This window comes from Elgaria multicarinata, chromosome 12 (genome assembly GCF_023053635.1).
Source record: "Elgaria multicarinata webbii isolate HBS135686 ecotype San Diego chromosome 12, rElgMul1.1.pri, whole genome shotgun sequence".
Classification (NCBI taxonomy): domain Eukaryota; kingdom Metazoa; phylum Chordata; class Lepidosauria; order Squamata; family Anguidae; genus Elgaria; species Elgaria multicarinata.
In genome coordinates this window covers 573,539-592,871 of record NC_086182.1, presented here as the reverse complement: position 1 = coordinate 592,871, position 19,333 = coordinate 573,539, and the positions used below count along the sequence as shown (strand labels likewise).

At 49.7% G+C, this 19,333-nt stretch overlaps 1 protein-coding gene across 9 annotated transcripts in view; it reads right to left on the bottom strand.

Moving 5' to 3' along the window:
* Positions 1–18,910, bottom strand: part of LOC134407549 (cytosolic purine 5'-nucleotidase-like) — a 46,235-nt gene extending 27,325 nt beyond the window's left edge. For all 9 annotated transcript variants that reach the window (XR_010026047.1, XM_063139423.1, XM_063139419.1 and 6 more), the window contains exons 1-5: positions 18,719–18,910; positions 9,857–9,930; positions 6,140–6,257; positions 3,410–3,505; positions 926–1,017 (exon numbers count right to left, since the gene is read on the bottom strand). Coding sequence is in view for 8 of the 9 variants with exons in the window: in XM_063139423.1 (XP_062995493.1) it covers positions 926–1,017; positions 3,410–3,505; positions 6,140–6,257; positions 9,857–9,930; positions 18,719–18,828 (490 nt within the window). In the remaining variant the exon portion in view is untranslated. The remainder of the gene's footprint in view (positions 1–925; positions 1,018–3,409; positions 3,506–6,139; positions 6,258–9,856; positions 9,931–18,718) is intronic.
* Between the last annotated feature and the right edge of the window lie 423 nt (positions 18,911–19,333).

The following is a 19,333-nucleotide window of genomic DNA, read 5'->3' as shown; positions in this document are numbered from 1 at the left end:
TAAAAAACAAACACACAAAACGAAAACATGAATGGATCCCATGTAAAGTTGTTCCACTCATAAGGGAAACGGCCAAACATATTTTCATCTAATCATTCTCATATTTCTAACACCCGTGGCAACACAGGATTTACACTACTGTGTATGTGTGTAGGATAGCTGTATTCCCTACTGCCTAATTATGTACAAAACGGGAACTCCAATGGTGCAGCAAAGCACACAACTGCTCTTCACTAGAGCAAAGCAGCAGTTGACAAAAGGCCCGAGAAGGAGGAGGAGGAGGAGGAGGAGGAGGAGGAGGAAGAGGAGGAGGAGGCTGCCCCAGCAGCAGCTGCTCGCTTGGAGGTGCCTGGCCCTCTTTTAAATCTGGTCACTCTAATATAGCTCCTGCAGCTTTAACTGTGGTGATGAAGAGGGCATTTCACCAGGTTCTCCATATATAGAAATGACACCTGCTGAAATTCCCTTTTCTATGCAACTGTTAAAGATACAGGAGCCCGGTCCTCCTTTTCATAGGGTCACCCTATGTCAGACTAAATTTTGTTGGCCATCTGAGGATGATACTGCGAGGGTGGGATAGCATACAGCAGGAGTCCCTCCCCCCAAACCTTACAGCTTATCTGAGCTTCTAGTCCCTTCCCAGAAGACAACTGCATTAAAGGTTGAGCCCATTTCTGCTGAGGAAGAGCAGTGACATGCTCCGGGGGCCACTGGACCCCGCCACACTCAGCTGGTCAAGCAAGGCCTTCTGCACTGGATGGGGTCTCTGCTGCTGTGCACCTGGACTGGTGGGTGGGAGGAATGAAGGGCTATGCTCTCCTTTCTCCTATCTGCATTTGTACTGGGAGCACACAGCCCGCCCCCGCCCCTGATTGTTTGCCTTGGAGCTGACTCCCCTCATACACAAAGCCCCCTTTGCACGTACCTGTCAAGTTAAATAAAGTGTTTAGAATGTGGAATCGCTTCATGTCATCCCTCTGGATGAACTTGTTGGGGTAATAATTCCAGATGTCAGCCCTAGGAGTGGAAAGCAGCACACGTGAACAGGGGTGGGGTCCAGTGGACCGGGGTGGGGGCAGCAATGGGCCAGACCTTGTGAACCGCCCAGAGAGCTCCGGCTATTGGGCGGTATAGAAATGTAATAAATAAATAAATAAATAAATAACCCCCTCCCCTGTCTGAAATGGTGAGCCTTTCTCCCTCTGCCCTCCCAGGGTCCTTGCAATGGCATTCTGGGTGCTTCTGTGGGGGGGAAGGCACTCAGCTGAACTTCTGCACCACTGTCCTATGCTGCTCCCTTGCCCCCAGATGGGTCCTGCCCTTGGAGCCTCGGCATTCGCTTCTTCCACACCGGCTTTCTTGGGGTGCGGGTGCTGCTGCAATGGCTTTGCTGCCACGAAGGGGAGGAAGAGAAGTCAGGAATTGCCCCTGGGGGCTGGGCAGATGGTGTCCAAAAGCCATCCCCTTCCCTGGCTGAGTCCCCTGTCCTCTGGTAGCCCTAAAGCTAAGCTGCCAAGCTGGGCAACTTGGCTGCGCCTGCAGCAGCCAACTCTCCCAGTCCCCCTCCAGTTTGAATGCTGAGATGGGAAGGAGCTCAAAATTGGCCCCAGGTGCTCAAAATCATTGCCAGCGAAGGAGGAACTGCTTCTGCCGTGTGCAAAAGCAGAAGAACACACCGGGGCGGAGGCAGCGAGGAAGAGCAGTTCCCCCTCCCACACACCCCTTTTGGCCCTCTCTTTGCTCCTCCCAAGCTTTTAGCCCCGTAGGCCTGAGGACTGTGTGTCTTTGTTTGTCGTCTACCAGCCGATTGGGTTTGATTTATGACTCTTTAACTTTCCTCCTGGACTCATGCGGTGAGTAGTTGCCCATGCGAAAGCAGTGGCACAGAACTCCTTGTGTCTGTACGTTGGAAGGGGCCTATAAGACCATCAAGTCCAACCCCCCCACTCAATGCAGGAATCTACTTTAAAGCATCCCTGAAAGATGACTGCCCAGCTGCCTCTTGAAGGCCTATAGGGTGGGAGAGCCCACAACCTCCCTAGGTCATTGGTTCCATTGTCGTACTGCTCTATTGTCGTACTCAGAGCACGAGTACAACAATATAGCAGCCGGATGTCCTCATCCTGATGTCCAGCCTGATGTCCAGCCTGATCTGGCTTCCTGTAACTTGAGCCCATCCTGCACTCTGGGATGATGGAGAAATCCTGGCCCTCATCTGTGTGACAACCTTTCAAGTATTTGAAGAGTGCTATCAGGTCTCCTCTCAGCCTTTTCTACTCAAGGCTAAACATGCCCAATTGTTTCCCTCTCTCCTCATAGGGCTTTGTTTCCAGACCCCTGATCATCCTCATTGCCCTCCTCTGAACCCCCTCCAGCTTGTCTGCATCCTTCTTGAAGTGTGGTGCCCAGAACTGGACACAATACTCAAGGTGAAGCCTAACCAGTGCTGAATAGAGGGGATTTGGAAGCTATACTTCTATTAATGCAGTCCAAAATAGCAGTTGCTTTTTTTGCAGCCACATCACAATGTTGGCTCACATTCAGCTTGTGAACTACAACAATTCCAAGATCCTTTTTGTTTGTAGTATTGCTGAGCCAAGTATCCCCCATCTTGTAACTGTTCGTTTTGTTTCTTTTTCCTAGATGTAGAACTTGGCATTTATCCCTATTAAATTTCATTCTGTTGTTTTCAGCCCAGCACTCCAGCCTATCAAGATCACCTTGAATTTTGCTTCTGTTTATTTTTCCCTGAATCTTTTTTAAGCCTTGACCATGTTGCCCCTTTGATTGCCTGAGGGGTCATGTCAGGAATCATTCTCCTCCCTAGTTCAAGGTTTAGATCCCGTGTATGGATTGACCTCCCTTTGTGTTCAGAACTATTCAGAACTCATCATGGTAGTAGCAATTAGCTTTTAACTGTTCTGGAATTTCTTGGAGCCTACAACTACTGACCATCAGCTATGTGATTTCTGAAGTGTGTAACCATTAAGCTTTTGCCATGAGATTTCCTGCAATAAAGAATTCTCACTGATTTGGGTGTCCTGTGTCAGTTTGCCAGAATGTTTGCTTGCCTGAGGGACCAGGAAAACTGACAAGAAAGATGGTCCAGAATGCTGTAGCCAGACTCTTGACTGAGGCCGGCTACAGGGGCCACATTCACTGGCTACTGGCCTGTTTCCAGGCACATTTCATAGGGCTGGTTATGACCCACCATGCCCTATACATCTTGGGACCCTGAAAGGCTGCCTTCTCCCATACAGGTCTGCCCAGGCCTTAAGAGCTTTTGGGGAGGTGGAAGACATCCTTGCTGACTGGGCTCTTCTGTTCCAGGACTGCACTGTTCTCTCACTGGAATGGCAGGATCCCATGGCTGGGGCAGGGAAGGGAGCGAGGAGAAAGTAGCACATACCCCTTGAGGAAGTGGAAGCCATGTGCACACACCAGAAGGTTCCCATGGGAATCCACCTTCAGCAAATTCCCATACAGGGAATCAAAGACCAGGCCCCTGAGGAAGAGAATTTATTATTATTATTCATTTATATAGCACCATCGATGTACATGGTGCTGTACAGATAACACAGTAAATAGCAAGACCCTGCCGCATAGGCTTACAATCTAATAAAGTTGTAGTAAACAATAAGAAGGGGAAGAGAATGCAAACAGGCACAGGGAAGTGTAAACAGGCACCGGGAAGGGTGAAGCTAACAGTATAGAGTCAGAACAAACTCAAAGTTTAAAAGCTATAGGGAAAAGAAAAGTTTTTAGCTGTGTTTTAAAAGCTGTGATTGAGTTGGTAGTTCTCAGGTGTTCTGGAAGAGCATTCCAGGCATGAGGGGCAGCAGAGGAAAATGGACGAAGCCGAGCAAGGGAAGTAGAGACCCTTGGGCAGGCAAGAAGCATGGCATCAGAGGAGCGAAGAGCACGAGCGGGGCAATAGTGTGAGATGAGAGAGGAGAGATAGGCAGGAGCTAGACCGTGAAGAGCTTTGAAGGTCAACAGGAGAAGTTTATATTGGATTCTGGAATGAATTGGGAGCCAATGAAGAGATTTCAGAAGCGGAGTGACATGGTCAGAGCGGCGGGCCAGGAAGATGATCTTAGCGGCAGAGTGGTGGACAGAGACCAGCGGACTGATGTGAGACGAGGGGAGGCCAGAGAGGAGGAGGTTGCAGTAGTCCAACCGAGAGATAACCAGTGCGTGAACGAGAGTCTTGGCAGAAGAGACAGACAAAAATGGTCGAATCCTGGCAATATTATACAGGAAGAAACGACAAGATTTAGCTACTGCCTCGATATGAGGAATAAAGGAGAGCGAGGAATCAAATATAAAGCCAAGGCTACGAGTTTCCTTGACCGGAGTAAGCGTGACATCGTTGACAGTAAGAGAGAATGAGAGGTGAGGAGAAGGTTTAGGAGGGAAAACAAGCAGTTCAGTTTTTGCCATGTTAAGCTTCAAGCGACGATGAAGCAGCCAAGCTGAGATATCTGAAAGACATGCCGAGATACGATCGTGAACATCAGGAGAAAGTTCCGGAGATGAGAGGTATAGTTGTGTGTCATCGGCATACAGGTGATATTGGAGGCCATGAGATTGAATAAGTTTACCCAAGGGCAGCATGTATAGAGAAAACAGCAGCGGGCCAAGCACCGAGCCTTGCGGAACCCCTACTGAAAGGGGAAAGGAGGAGGACGAGCTGCCGTTAGCCGACACGCTGAAAGAGCGACCCTCTAGATAGGAGGCGAACCAGTTATAGACAGAGCCACAGAGTCCAAGGTCATGGAGGGAATCTAAGAGAAGATTGTGATCAACCGTGTCAAAGGCTGCAGTTAGATCAAGGAGAATAAGGACGGAATAATGGCCCTTAGACTTGGCAGTGAGAAGATCATTGGTGATCTTGGTAAGGGCTGTTTCAGTGGAATGCAGAGGACGGAATCCAGATTGAAAGGGATCCAGAGCAGAGTTACTAGAGAGAAAGTCAAGACAGCGAGAGTAGACCACACGTTCCAGAATCTTTGAGACAAGGGGCAGCAGAGAGACAGGTCGGTAGTTAGACAGAGAAAGTCGATCAAGAGTGGGTTTTTTGAGAATGGGAGAGACAGTAGCATGTTTAAAAGCAGAGGGAAATGAGCCAGAGGACAGGGAAGAATTAATGATGTGAAGCAAGGACGGGAGGATAGCGGGGATAAGATTAATAAAGACGCGAGAGGGAATTGGATCACGGGAACAAGTGGAAGGCTTCGACGAGCGCAGTATTTTAGACAGTTCATCAGCTGAGACTGAGGGGAACGCCGAGAGAGTTGCAGGAGGAACTGACAGGTGAGGCACAGGAGCTGGGAGCGGAGCAGAGCTGGCCAGATCAGAGCGAATAGTTTGGATTTTAGCATTGAAGAAAGAGGCAAAGTCATTGGCAGACAGAGAGGCGGGGAGAGATGGTGGATTAGGTTTCAGGAGAGAATTGAAGGACTTGAAGAGCCGCTGAGGGTGTCTAGCATTTGACTGGATCAGCGTTGAGTAGTGCTGCTGTTTGGCCAGTGAAATGGCAGAAGAGAAGGAGGAGAGAACAAATTTGTAGTGGACAAAGTCCGCCAAGTCCCTGGTCTTACGCCACAGGCGTTCGGCTGCCCGGGAGCAAGAGCGAAGGTAGCGGAGGAAAGAGGTGAGCCACGGTTGGGGTTGAGAGGGGCGAATTATCCGAGTTGTAGATGGAGCAAGATTATCAAGAGTTGAAGACAATGTGGAGTTAAAGGAGGAGACGGCTGAGTCCAAGGAGACGGCTGTGAAGACAGAAGGAAGAGAGGAGGCTAGAGACTGAGAGAAAGCCTCATAGTTGATAGAATGCAGGTCACGACAAGGGCGTGAAGCAGGACGTGAAGGAGGGGGATTGTGAGTAATATTGAAAGAGACTAGATGATGATCTGACAGAGGAAAGTCAACAATAGAAAAGTCCAGGACAGAGCAGAGCAGAGAAGAGAGTAGAGAAAGGAGGGGCATCAGTGGCTTCTCCCTGCGCCCCCCCCCCGCCCCCACACATGTCCCTTTGTGATACCCGTGTCTCTTCAGGCCTTATTACATCCAGCTCCGCCTCAGCTCACTGGGCCTGCAAGGGCTTTGCTGCCACCTGGGCTAGGTTCTTCCTTACCTGGTAGGGAAAGTGGGGTCATATTTATACTCCAGGATCTCATGGGGGTATCCGATGGACACCAGCCGCTCCAGCAACAGTTCAAATGCCAGCTCTTCATAGTCAGGGGACTTGTACACTGCAAAGGCAAAGGGCAGAGTCCTGGTGCAGGGTATGTCCAAATTTGATCACACCAAAGAAATGGGCCACCCGAGAACAAGAGCAACCTCAGGAAAATGCTATTCCATTGTCTATTTGGGAGGGGGGAGCTGTCTATATGCCCTATTTACCCTGTGGTGGCTGCATGGTGGTGCTGCGTCAGTTATATGATGCAGCCACCAACTTACAGACACCACAGGGCTTTTCCTTGAAGCTGTGGGCTGAAAAAGTCGCAGGCTTACCACGACTTTTTTTTTAATGCAAGGTCACTACCATCTACCCACCATCTGTCAGTGGTAACCTCACTTTGTTTTCAAGCCAGAGGGCATTCTGGGGTGTGGATCGTGACCAGTGATTGGTCGCAGGAAGGCCAGGCAAAGGGCAGGGACCAGGTCCCAGGAACCGAATGGCGGCTGGAGACCCACGCTCCCTCCTACAATGGGGATGAACTGTCCCCACTCTGCAGCTGCGAGGCTGTGGAGTTTCAAGGGAACGCAGGGCCAAAGCACACCATGAAGACACCCTTTTGGTCTCTTATCGCAAACGTTAAAATTTAGAGTTCAGAAAGAGCACACAGATGGAGGCATCTGCAAAATGGAGAAGTGCGGAAGTGTCTGATTTGCATACTATGAGCAAAAGAAGGTGGAGGAGACCCAAACTGGGTCAGAATGGCCCGGTGTCCCTGATGGCAGCCAGCCCAATGCCTTTGGGAGTACAAGAGCAGGACCAGAAGGGGGATGCTTGCCCTGGTAGCGCAGAAGTGCCGAAATGGCATCAGGAAGGCTAAAGCTGAGAAAGAGCTGAGATTAGCAAGGGATGCAAAAAGCAATAAAAAGGTTTTCAGATACATGAAGTGTAAAAGACAAAGGAAAGAAATGGTGGTTCAACTGCTTAATGAGGATGGCAAATTGATAACAGATGACAAGGAAAAGGCCAAAGTGCTCAATTCCTACTTTGGCTCAGTCTTCTCCCAAAAGCAGGTCTATGACACCCCTGGAAAAAGTGAAGCTCAAGCTGAGGGGGCAGGATTGCAGCTTGAGATTGATAAACAAATGGTCATGGAACAACCAATTTCTTTGAATGAGTTCAAATCTCTAGGGCCTGATGAACTGCATCCTATAGTAATGAAGGAGCTAGCAGAAGAACTCTCAGAACCTTTGTCTATTATCTTTGCAAAATCATGGAAGATGTGTGAAGTGCCGGAGGGCTAACGTTGTCCCTATCTTCAAAAAGGGCAAAAAGGAGGAACCTGGGAACTATAGACCAGTCAATCTGACATCCATCCCTGGGAAAATACTGGAGCAGATTATAAAAAGTCAATCTGTAAGCACCTTGAAAACAATGCAGTGATTACTAAAAGCCAATATGGATTTGTGAGGAACAAATCCAGGCCGTAGCTAGACCTAAGGTTTATCCCAGGATTGTCCTGGGATCAAACCTGTTCATCTGCCACACAGGGCATCCAGCGCTCAGGCAGGGATGAACCCGGGATGATCCTGGGATAAATCTTAGGTCTAGCTACGGCCCCTATCAGACTAATTTGATCTCATTTTTTGATCGGGTAACCTCCCTTGTGGACTGTGGGAATGCTGTGGACGTCATATATCTTGACTTCAGCAAAGCTTTTGACAAAGTGCCCCATGACGTTCTAATTAACAAACTAGCTAAAAGTGGGCTAGATGGAATAAGTATTAGGTGGATTCACAGTTAACTACAGAATCGGACTCAAAGAGTCCTTATCAACGGTACCTTCTCAAACTGGGGAGAGGCAATGAGTGGGGTACCACAGGGCTCAGTCCTCGGCCCAGTGTTCTTCAACATTTTTATTAATGATTTGGACAAGGAAGTTCAGGGAACGCTTATCAAATTTGCAGATGACACAAAATTGGGTGGGAGAGCTAATACCCTGGAAGACAGAAATAAACTTCAAAGTGATCTTGATAGGCTGGAGTGCTGGGCTGAAAACAACAGAATGAAATTTAATAGGGATAAATGCCAAGTTCTACATCTAGGAAAAAGAAACCAAATGCACAGTTACAAGATGGGGGATACTTGGCTCAGCAATACTACAAATGAGAAGGATCTTTGAATTGTTGTAGATCACAAGCTGAATATGAGCCAACAGTGTGATGTGGCTGCGAAAAAAGCAAATGCTATTTTGGACTGCATTAATTGAAGTATAGCTTCCAAATCACGTGAGGTACTGGTTTCTCTCTATTTGGCCCTGGTTAGGTCTCATCTTGAGTATTGCGTCTAGTTCTGGGCACCACACTTCAAGAATGATGCAGACAAGTTGGAGCATATTCAGAGGAGGGCAACCAAGATGACCAGGGGGTCTGGAAACAAAGCCCTATGAAGAGAGACTGAAAGAACTGGGCATGTTTAGCCTGGAGAAGAGAAGATTGAGGGGAGACCTGATAGCACTCTTCAAATACTTGAAAGGCTGACACACAGAGGAGGGCCAGGATCTCTTCTCGATTCTCTCAGAGTGCAGGACACGGAATAATGGGCTGAAGTTACAGGAAGCCAGATTCCGTCTGGACATCAGGAAAAACGGCCCGACTGTTAAAGCAGTATGACAATGGAATCAATTACCTAGCGAGGCTGTGGGCTCTCCCACACTAGAGGCCTTCAAGAGGCAGCTGGACAACCATCTGTCAGGTGTGCTTTAGGGTGGATTCCTGCATTGAGCAGGGGGTTGGACTCGATGGCCTTCGAGGCCCTTTCCAACTCTACTATTCTATGATTCTATGTTCCTTGTCCCCCACAGGACCAGAGGGATGCTGCCTCTGAACAGGGAGATCCCATTAACCCATGAGGACACACAATTGAGCCTTTTTTAGTACAATTTTCTCTGTTGCCACAAGGAAAAATGTGTGTGTGTGTGTGTGTGTGTGTGTGTGTGTGTGAAACCTTTAAACAAATTGTTGTTTACAGAGTCAACATAATGGTGAAATTCTGTTAACTTGAGTCTGATGACCATCATTATCATCGTCATAAAAGTTAATTAGTGAGCTATAACTATCTTTGAGACAGAGGAGTGTTTTTCAAACTGGCTGGGGCAGGAGAAGAGGGAGGCAGGTGGAAATACTTTTCACACACGTCTTTCTTGTTTACTGCACATATTCCACACAGTGGTATTCCTATCAACCCACTTGACATCCTGCTGAATTGCTTCAGCAAACAGGAAACAATTCAGATTAGAAAGGGACTGATTGTCTTTAGTCTCACTTCAGCTAGACATCTCAGTCATGGAACAGAGAAGAACCTCCGCTGGATTTTGGAGCCATAGCTCACTTCAGATTTGAGAGTCCCACTGGCCTCACTCCAGTTTCCTGAGAACCATGGAGAGTTGCCAAAATACAGATGGCTCTGATGGGCCAAACTGAGACAGGAGATGGACTGCAGGGAGCCATGTGTGCAATTCATCGATAGTCTAATCCCAGGACCCAAAGACCCAAAAGACCCACCTGTTCCTCAGCAGAAGAGTGCCCCACATTCACCCCTGACAACAGTCCTCCTCTCTTCGCAACATTATCAGTGACCCTGAGGGGGCTGCCCTGAAGGCCTCTTACTTACTTGCTAATGTATAGTCCATATCGAAGCCAAAGCATTTGATCTTCTCCAGTGCGAGGCTCCGGTTCACAAAGATTCTGAAAAGGAGATGGCATAGCAAGGTGATGAGCAGCCATCAGCTGGCCTGGCCATTGCCAGAGAACACTATTCAGCAACCATTTGGGGCACCTTGGCTCAAAATGGCACATTTTGTCTGGAAAGTTCAACTAGTTTGGCAAGGATCATCAAGCAAACCAGTATGAAATGCACTTGAGAGTTTCCTGCTGAAAGCAGGGGTGGCAAACCTGTAGCCTGTGGGGCAAGTAAGGCTTGTGGGGGTTCTCAATCCAGCCCATGAGCTTCCCCCTCAGACCCTGCCCCTTTCCCTGGTAAGGAAAAGCTTTTATCTCCCATCAATAGCTGATCAGAGATAAGAGCATTTCTCTGTTAAGGGAGGGGGGTCTTTCTCAGCACTGAGCTGTGATAGTTCCTAACCCTTATCAGCTGCTGATTGGAATAAGATAGGGTGACCATATTTTGGAAACCAAAAACGAGGACAATATGGCCGCCCCTAGGGGCCGTGCCCACCAACATGTCCAGCCCCCAAGGGGTCATGCTCACCAACATGCCCAGCCCCCAAAGGGGTGTGCCCACCCAAACAAGGTGCTTGGACAGGTCCGTGCAACCACCTCTGTATTGGATCCTTGCTCCTCTTGGCTAATAAAAGCTAGCAGGGATGGAACAGCGGGCTGGGCCAAGGAAGTGATTATTAATGCCTCTCTGCAAGAGGGAGTGGTCCCAGGCCATCTGAAAGAGGCGGTAGTGAGACCACTCGTGAAGAAAACTTCCTTGGACCCGGAAAATCTTAGTAACTATAGGCCGGTGGCAACTATTCCATTCCTGGGCAAGGTCCTTGAGCGGGTGGTTGCAGGCCAGTTCCAGACACTCTTGGATGAGACTGATTATCTAGATCCATTTCAGTCGGTTTTCAGGCCTGGTTTTGGCACAGAAACAGCCTTGGTCACCCTGTATGATGCCTGGGAGAAGAGGAAAGTCTTGACCTGGCCCCTGAAAGATAACAATGTTGGCGCCAGGCGAGCCTCATTGGGGCCACAGTCAGGGGCCACCACCGAAAAGGCCCTCTCCCTTGTTGCCATCCTCCAAGCTTCCCTCGGAGTAGGCACTCGGAGGAGGACCTTAGATGTTGAGCGCAGTGTACGGGTAGGTTCATGTCGGCAGAGGTGTTCCATCAGGTATTGCGGTCCCAAGCCATGTAGGGCTTTATAGGTTAAAATCAGCACCCTGAATTGGGCTCGGAATTGTATAGGCAGCCAATGCAACCTGTCTAAGGACCCAAAGACCCAAAAGACCCACCTGTTTCTCAACAGAAGAGCGCCCCACATTCACCCCCGATAACACCTTGTCCAAGCACCTTGTCAACATCCTCGAGCTGTACCAACTGCAACTCATCCAAGAAAACTGGACAAGCCTGTACTCTGGAGACCTCACTAGATTCACCTGCTATACCACTGGAGTCTAAGTCCGCTATGGGTGCTCACATGGGCCCACAGTATGCCAATACCTTCAGGGCTGATTTAGAGCAATGCTTTTGTGGCTCCTGAGTTACGTTGTCCCTGAGATAAACTGATGATCTTGCCAGGGTCTCCTTTATGGACAAGGATGCTACTGCTGCTGCCATTCCAAATTCGTGGCCGAAATTCAGCTGTGGCCAGACAAAAAAACCCAAACACCACCCCAAACCCGCCCACCCCAACCATTTCGCTTTAAAATGAGATGCACTGGGAGTGCCATGCCCTCTTAGAAAGCAAAATTGAGATCCCCGTAGACTTCTGGGAGCACGATTCCGCTTCCCAACAAGGCGCACGCTCCCTGCACTCCTGGTTTTAAAGGGAAACTGTGCTCCCAGAAGGATTTATAGAGGCAGCAACACTTTTTGATGGCAAATTCAATGGCCCAGCAACAGTGGGGGCTGCAAAAAAGGGAGGGAGGGTGTGTACTGCCTATACCTGCTCTACTGAACTCTATGTAGGACCAACAGGCCAGTTTCTGCTCAAAAGAATAAATGAACACACATCTGACATCAGAAATGGCAATCTTAAAAAGTCTACTGGACGAGCATTTCATCCGCGCAGGACTCTCTGTCAATGACCTTCAGGTGTTTCACAATGCTTCGCATTGAACAAACAAATGTGAAAGATAGATTTGAGTGGGAAACAGCTGAGCAACAATTCATCAAGACGTTCAGCTCTATCTTCTGTAGCTTTAACAGGCACAAACACTTTTTATCACACTGCATGTGTTAATTAGTTCACAAGCATGTCTATGTTCTCACCCAACAAGCATTTTGTGAATGGCCACAATAAATACATAAGTATCACAATCTGCACTTTCTGCATTACAGTTCCCTCTGACATCATTGCTTATAATCCCTCCTCTCAAAATCATGTGCATATATTAGGGGCGGGCAAGTTCGAGTATGGGCACCGATTTCCCCCATGGAACTCACTGTCCACCCCACCCCACCCCACCCCCCACCCCACATACGTACCGCTGCTGAAATAATAAAATAGCCACCATGCCTCTGGCTTTGCCATTGAAATTTGGCAATGTAGCAGTGGTGGCAAAAAAAACCCCTGTGATTTCCCTTTGAAACGCGCAAGGAGCATGCGTCTTATCCAGAAGCAAAGCCATAGCTCCCAGGAGCACGACTCTGCTGCCCAGCACGTGCACTCCCAGCCCACCCTGTTCTAAAGGGAGATTGCGGGGGGGGGCACTGCCAGTGCTGATGCCTCCGCACATAACTGGCAGTGGAAGGGGGCAGCAGACGCGGCCGGGGAGGCCACATGTGTCGCTCCTTCTTTGCTGTTCTTGCAGAGATTTCACGTGTCTGTTACAATAACATTTTAAGCTTCACCTAAAGCCTAGACACACATACCCTTCCTTAAACAGGAATGAGATCACCATCTCTTGTGTATCTGGAAATTGCCCTTCCAGTAATCAAAGGCTATAACTGGCCTCACAATCTCTAGGTGGAAGGAATCTCCTGAACTCTCCTCCAGATCTACCCACGTGTCCTTCAGGACAATACTCTGGGAGTGTTCACATATCACACTATGCCATGGGGGCTTATGAGCCCTGCACAGTAGCTTATTTTTGCAATAGCCTACTGTGCCCTGACAGATGATCAGACAAATAAACTACAAAGTGTAGGGCCTTATTCGCCTCCCCCTCCCCCCCCAGTCCTCTAGCCTGCATCCCACACATACACCAGTCATTGGAGAACATGGGTGAGAAGGTGCCATTGCACTAGTGTTCTGCTTGTGGATTGAACACTGTGGATTGGCTGCTGTGTGAACATACTAGATGGACTCTTGGTATGATCCAGCAGGGCTCTTCTTAGGATTTTATCCCAGGGGACCTGGCAGCAGACTGCTTTCCAGCCCTGATCACAACCAGGTCCCTCTTTTTATGCTACCAATCCTGTTTTTGCACAAAAACGTGCCTGAGAAATCCCCACACACTTCCCGTTAATCCTTCCCATGTCCACAGATGGGGCATTCCATTTGCACACATGGGGAAAAAATATATTTTTCCGATGTCGGCAAATGAGTCAGCTGTACTTTGTCCTACCCCCAGGCACAAAAGCTCTTCTGGCCACCACCAGGACAAGACCGCTTGCGGAGAGGGGGTGGTCCAAAGGCCTCGGATTGATGTCAGGCCGTGCGTCAGAAGTTTCATCATTGCCTGCAATCCTGTGGAACAGGCCGTTGCTTCATCAACCTTGGAAACGTGCCCCATGGCCACTCCCCCAAACACAGGCTGATGAAGGGTTCCCAGAGTCAGATGCAGGAACCTCCCTCCTTGGGGGTCTCTCTCTAGCCAATGGGACACAATGGGAGCAGATGCCAGAAAAGGGGAGGGGTGTCCTGATAGGTACAGCAGCAGCAGGGAGGAGGCTGAGGGAGATGTGGGTCTGCTTTCAACAACTGTAAACAGATTGAGCCTTGGCGGCTGCTTCAACTGAGCCCGAGGACTCAAACAGGAAAACCAATGGCTCTGCCGCTGTCACCGCACGGGCATCGGCGGCGGTGGCAGGGCCAAGTAAAAACCCCTTACCTTTTTTGCGGAGCTCCGGATCAAGGCGAAGGATCTGCCTTCACCTCAATCCGCTCTGCAACGCTCCGCTGCTCCCCCGATCCTCTTCGCCTCCGCCTTAAGGGGAGGCGAAGCACCCCAATCCGCTTCTGCTTCTCCGGTCCGAGGAGAAGCGGAGCACAGCCCTAGCTTTAATGTCTTAGAGAGAGAGACAACAGAAGTTGCACAGACAACCTAGAGACACCTGTTGTAACTTAGCTCCACGGTGCTTGCATGCTGCACAGGGCATTAGAAAGAGGGTCTCAGAGTCACGTGTTGTGCAGGAGGTAGACAGGAGTTCAAAGTCTGGATGTGCGAAGTGGTGCCAATGCATAAGCCTTGAGAAGCTAATGTATATAAGTGTGAAGTGTGAATGGCCGAAGTAGTGTCTGCCACCCACAACACCCACCCTAATGTTAGTAGAGAAAATTGTGGCAATCATACACAAGTTTTTTTAAAAATTGAAATATAAAAATAAAAGAGCCAGCTGTCAGCAAACCCCATTAATGGCAGCAGCATCTTGCAACGAGTGAGGATACAGTCAGAAAATATATTTGAGGGAAGTAGAGAATGTATCACACAGAGTATAGCAAAAGCTTCAAAGTACAGCAAAAGCAACAAAAGTAGGAGTGAGTGAAGTTAATTTCAGATACATTGAATCTCTCACTTGTTCTTTATTTCAGTGATTTTAACATTAAGATGTTACATAGAACAGATTTGTCTGAATTGTGTGCTGTAAAATCAGATATGTGACCAAGGCTATGTTTGGGTGGGCACGCCCCCTTGGTGATGGACAAGCCCCCTGGGGCTGGACACATTGGTGGGCACGCCCCCTTAGGGGCCAGCCATGTTGTCCTCCTTTTTGGTTTCCAAAATATGGTCACACTAACCAAACAAAATTTACAAACCCCAAGGAGGAAGCCAAATGACTGAGTCAGGGGCAGGGGTTGATCAAAGCCCCACTGATATGACCCTTCAGGGTGTGCAGGCTTCTGTGTGCACGTCATCTCGTGCCCTTGCTATATTCTACAACCACTAAACTACAGGAAGCCATCACTGATTTGGGAGAAAACAAAATTCAGCATCACGTTAAAACAGTGCAATAATGGAAAGCTGAAAGAACAATCAGCTCCAGTGCCAAACACTGTTGGAATAACTGTGATGTGCTATTAGAGGAGATGGAGGCAGAAAGGCAGGCCACCTTCAGAAGGCCAAGCAGCCAGGACGGATATAAAGCGCTGAGGGCGGATATTGCTGCTTAGGCCAACGGGTTGCGAGTGTAATCCGAACAAGGCTATGAAAGACCTACCAAGCTCCCAAATGCTGCTGACCCAGATCTAACCAAATAGTTTTTGTAGGTAGATGAGGCTATTGTTGGTTCCTGGTTTGCTTCCTTATTTGTAGTTCCTTCTTATTCAAACTGACTGTAGCAAGGGCAGAAGATGCCTTCACCAAAAAAGCAAGCAGTCCCTTACAGTTTTGTTGGTAAGCTTTCGGTGTCCCTCTCCTGCTTGTCTTCTGGCTTCCTCCCCTGAGTTTGGAAGCAAGGATACCGCCTGGATAGGGAGTCAGGGACCACCCTTGACCACAGTGGACATAGCAGAAAAGACTACCAAGAAGGTAGTATTTTAGTGACCGATTGCAGAAGTTTGCGAGTTTTTTGTTTTTTAAAAAATGCTTTCTGATGCCATGCAATTTCATTGTCATTATTAAAAAAAAGAAGTTTGAATTCATTTTGCTACTCACATTCATCTTTAGTTTCTTCCTTCCTTCCTTCCCACTATTTTATGGGTGCAGTCTATTATTATTATTATTATTATTATTATTATTATTATTATTTATATAGCACCATCAATGTACATGGTGCTGTACAGAGTAAAACAGTAAATAGCAAGACTCTGCCGCATAGGCTTACAATCTAATAAAATCCTAGTAAAACAATAAGGAGGGGAAGAGAATGCAAACAGGCACAGGGTAGGGTAAGCAGGCACAGGGTAGGGTAAAACTAACAGTATAAAGTCTGCACAATATCAAGTTTTAAAAGCTTTAGGAAAAAGAAAAGTTTTTAGTTGAGCTTTAAAAGCTGCGATTGAACTTGTAGTTCTCAAATGTTCTGGAAGAGCGTTCCAGGCGTAAGGGGCAGCAGAAGAAAATGGACGGAGCCGATCAAGGGAAGTAGAGGCCCTTGGGCAGGCGAGAAACATGGCATCAGAGGAGCGAAGAGTACGAGCGGGGCAATAGTGTGAGATGAGAGAGGAGAGATAGGAAGGAGCTAGACCGTGAAAAGCTTTGAAGTCTGTGGTGATGGCAGCAGGAGCTGAGATCAGTGACTGCTCCTGGCAATCACCATTTTCTTTTCCCAAAATGCCCCACACATTGCATCATAAGAACATCAGAAGAGCCCTGCTGGATCACACCAAGGGTCCATCTAGTCCAGCACTCTGTCCACACAGTGGCCAACCAGCTGTTGACCAGGGACCCACAAGCAGGACATGGTGAAACAGCCCACTCCCACCCATGTTCCCTAGCAACCAATCTATTCAGGCTGACTGCTTCTGATATTGGAGGTTCAACTTAGCCATCAAAACTAGTAGCCATTTACCGCCTTCTCCTCCAGGACTTTATCCAACCCCCTTTTAAAACCATCCAAATTGGTGGCCGTCACCACATCTTGCGGCAGTGAATTCCATAGTTCCAGGGTATTGATTTCCAGCAGGAGAGGAAATTGTATAGACCACCCCCCAAAAAATGGTGGCCTCCACTGGAGATTTCTATCCCCTGCCCAGAATGACACATTGCCAGAGGCTTTCTCAGAAAACAATACAGCACCTACCAAACCTAGCTCCTGTTGATGCTGATGCCACCAGAGAGAGATTATCCCCACTGCTAAATGCTCATTCGTACCTCTGAGCATTCATTTTGGAATGAAAGAAAATAGAATGAAATGAGCCTCTTTCCTCCATTCTTTCTTTCATTCCAAAATGAATTCACCCCCAACCACTCCTTCGTCTATTGATGAATGACTGGTTCTTGGGGCATTCCAGACATGTTAAATGAACTGTCTCCTATCCAAATGTCTCCTATCCAAAATCCACTTTGCATATTCAGGGCGACAAGCCCACAAACAGGAATCCTGCTGGGCATTCCCCTGCCCCAAGAGCACCTGAGGTGGAACTCAATTTCCCATGGGCTCCTTTCCATTTCTCCCCACAGGGCTGCCCAAGTGGCTCCTCCTTCTGAGCATTCAGGATCGAGAGCCTTCCAGGACCAGCCCAGTCCTCAGGATGTGCCCAGTCCTCCCTGGCAAGGCACAGCCAAACTGATGCCTCCCACCCCCCTCCTTTGGCCCTGCATGGTGGAGGAACAGGTTCAACACCTGACTCTGTCCCAGGAATAGAGAGGGAAGGAGAAGTGAGCAAGGCGAGCACCTGCCCCTTAAGCTGGCAAAGAAGAGGGCCACCCGAGAGAAGCAATTCACGTCATTGGAGCAGAAAACTCTTCTGAGAGGGGAATTCGCCCTGAAACGGAGGTAGGGTGCAGCCCAGCAAGGCCTCTCATGGTGTCAAGAGAAGGACGTCCCATGAGGGGAGGGCATGTGTGGGCCTAGACGATGAGGGATTTTCCAGCAGGTGGAGACCAGGGAAGATCAGTCCTGCAGGGCCGGCGTGGGCAAGGGTTCAAGGTCCAGTCCTTCTGGCCAGCCTCGTCCCCAGAACTGCTTCTGCCCTTCCACAGGAAGCACAGGAGGCCCAGCTGCCACGCAGAAGACCCCTTGCCATTCCCAGGCAGCCTCTACAGAACACTTGTCCCTGAAGGAGCTAGAGAGACAATCCAGTTGTCCTCCACCCTCCTCTACATCGCCCAGAAAGGCTGCCTCCAGCTGAGCCCGGGAACCACATCCTGTCTGAGCTGCTTAAACTGGGATACTTGGCAGCCTCATACGTTGGTTTATTTGAGAGCGGGGGTTGGGTTGAAATGCAAATTGCATCAGCTGGGGGGTGATAATTAACAGAATCAGAGCCAGCATGGAGGAGGAGATTAACCCTTTCCTCTCCTGCTGCTGGTGCCAGAGGGAGATTTCCCCCAAAGCAACTCCCAGCTCCAGAAGAAGAATTTTCCGCAGGCCCCCAGCAGTGGAGGAAAGGGCAAAACATCCCCTCTCCCCACTTGCCCTAATTCCGTTAAGGATCAATCCAGCCCCCAGCTGATGCAATTTGCATTTTGAAAACCTGCACTGTCACATCTGGCTTGGCCCTAAGAGCACATGGCGGCTGTGTCGGATGTCCCAATAACTCTGCCACCGAGGCAACAGCTAGCAAGGCCAGGATTCCAACGGGCTCTCCCTCCCATGCCACTCTGTGGAATATGACCCTGTCTTCAGCCACACGCTCACAGCAGGTCCCACGCCTCTTCCCTGCATGATGCTGTGCCCAACCATCACTGGCGCTGGCCAAAGGATCCGGCCAAGGAAGCCGCCTCACCCCATATGCTGGACGGCAAGCCAGTCCCCCATTCTCCCAGGGTGGCCTCTGCAGAGAGTTCTTCCAAGGGAAGGCCTGAGAACCCTCAGCAGTGCGGGAGGGGAGGGGAGGGGAGGGGAGGGGAGGGGAGCAGGCAGCAGGGGCAGCAGCTGGCAGGGCCCTCAGCAACCACAGCAGCAGCCCATCCCAGATGCCAGCGTGGGTGGCACGCTGCTTCTGCCTCCCCTTGCAGGGCTCACAGCCCCCTTACCGATGGTAGTAGTCCCGCTTGACTGGGGCTCGGTGTTCAGTGTGCTCCAGCTCCTTGGGCTCCTGCTGTTCATTGGGCGCCATGGCAGGCTCGTGGGCGATGCTGCCCATCTTAGCAGGGGCTTGGAAGAACTGGCAGCAGTGGCAGCTGGTTGAGAGGAGCAGCGGCAGCAAGAGGAGAAGCCTAGGCTGCCGGCTCCCTTTTAATGGGGGAGATAGGCTATCAGCCCTGCCCAGCTGATGGTCCCCTCCCCTGGCCGCCAGCCCCTCCACAGGCTGCTGCTGGCCAGCCTCCACCGCCCAGGCCAGCCCATAGCCTCAGCCCAGCCAGCTCAGCTCCTCGTGGCTGAACTGCTCAGCTTTCCCAGACCAGCCGCCCCCATCCCTCCTACTCTGCACTTCTTTGCCTGGGACTTTGCTCCTCCTGACTGGCATATTTTCAGCAGCTGCTGCTGCTGCCCGTCCACCTCTTCGGCCTTTCCTTCATTCTCCTGCTGCCAGCCAACCGATCCAAACGCACAGCCCTGCCTTGGCTTGCCTGGGCTGCGATGGGGGCACTTTGTGCAGTGGGGGGGGGTCTGGGGAGGGGGAGGAGAGAAGGAGTCCCTCCTATGGA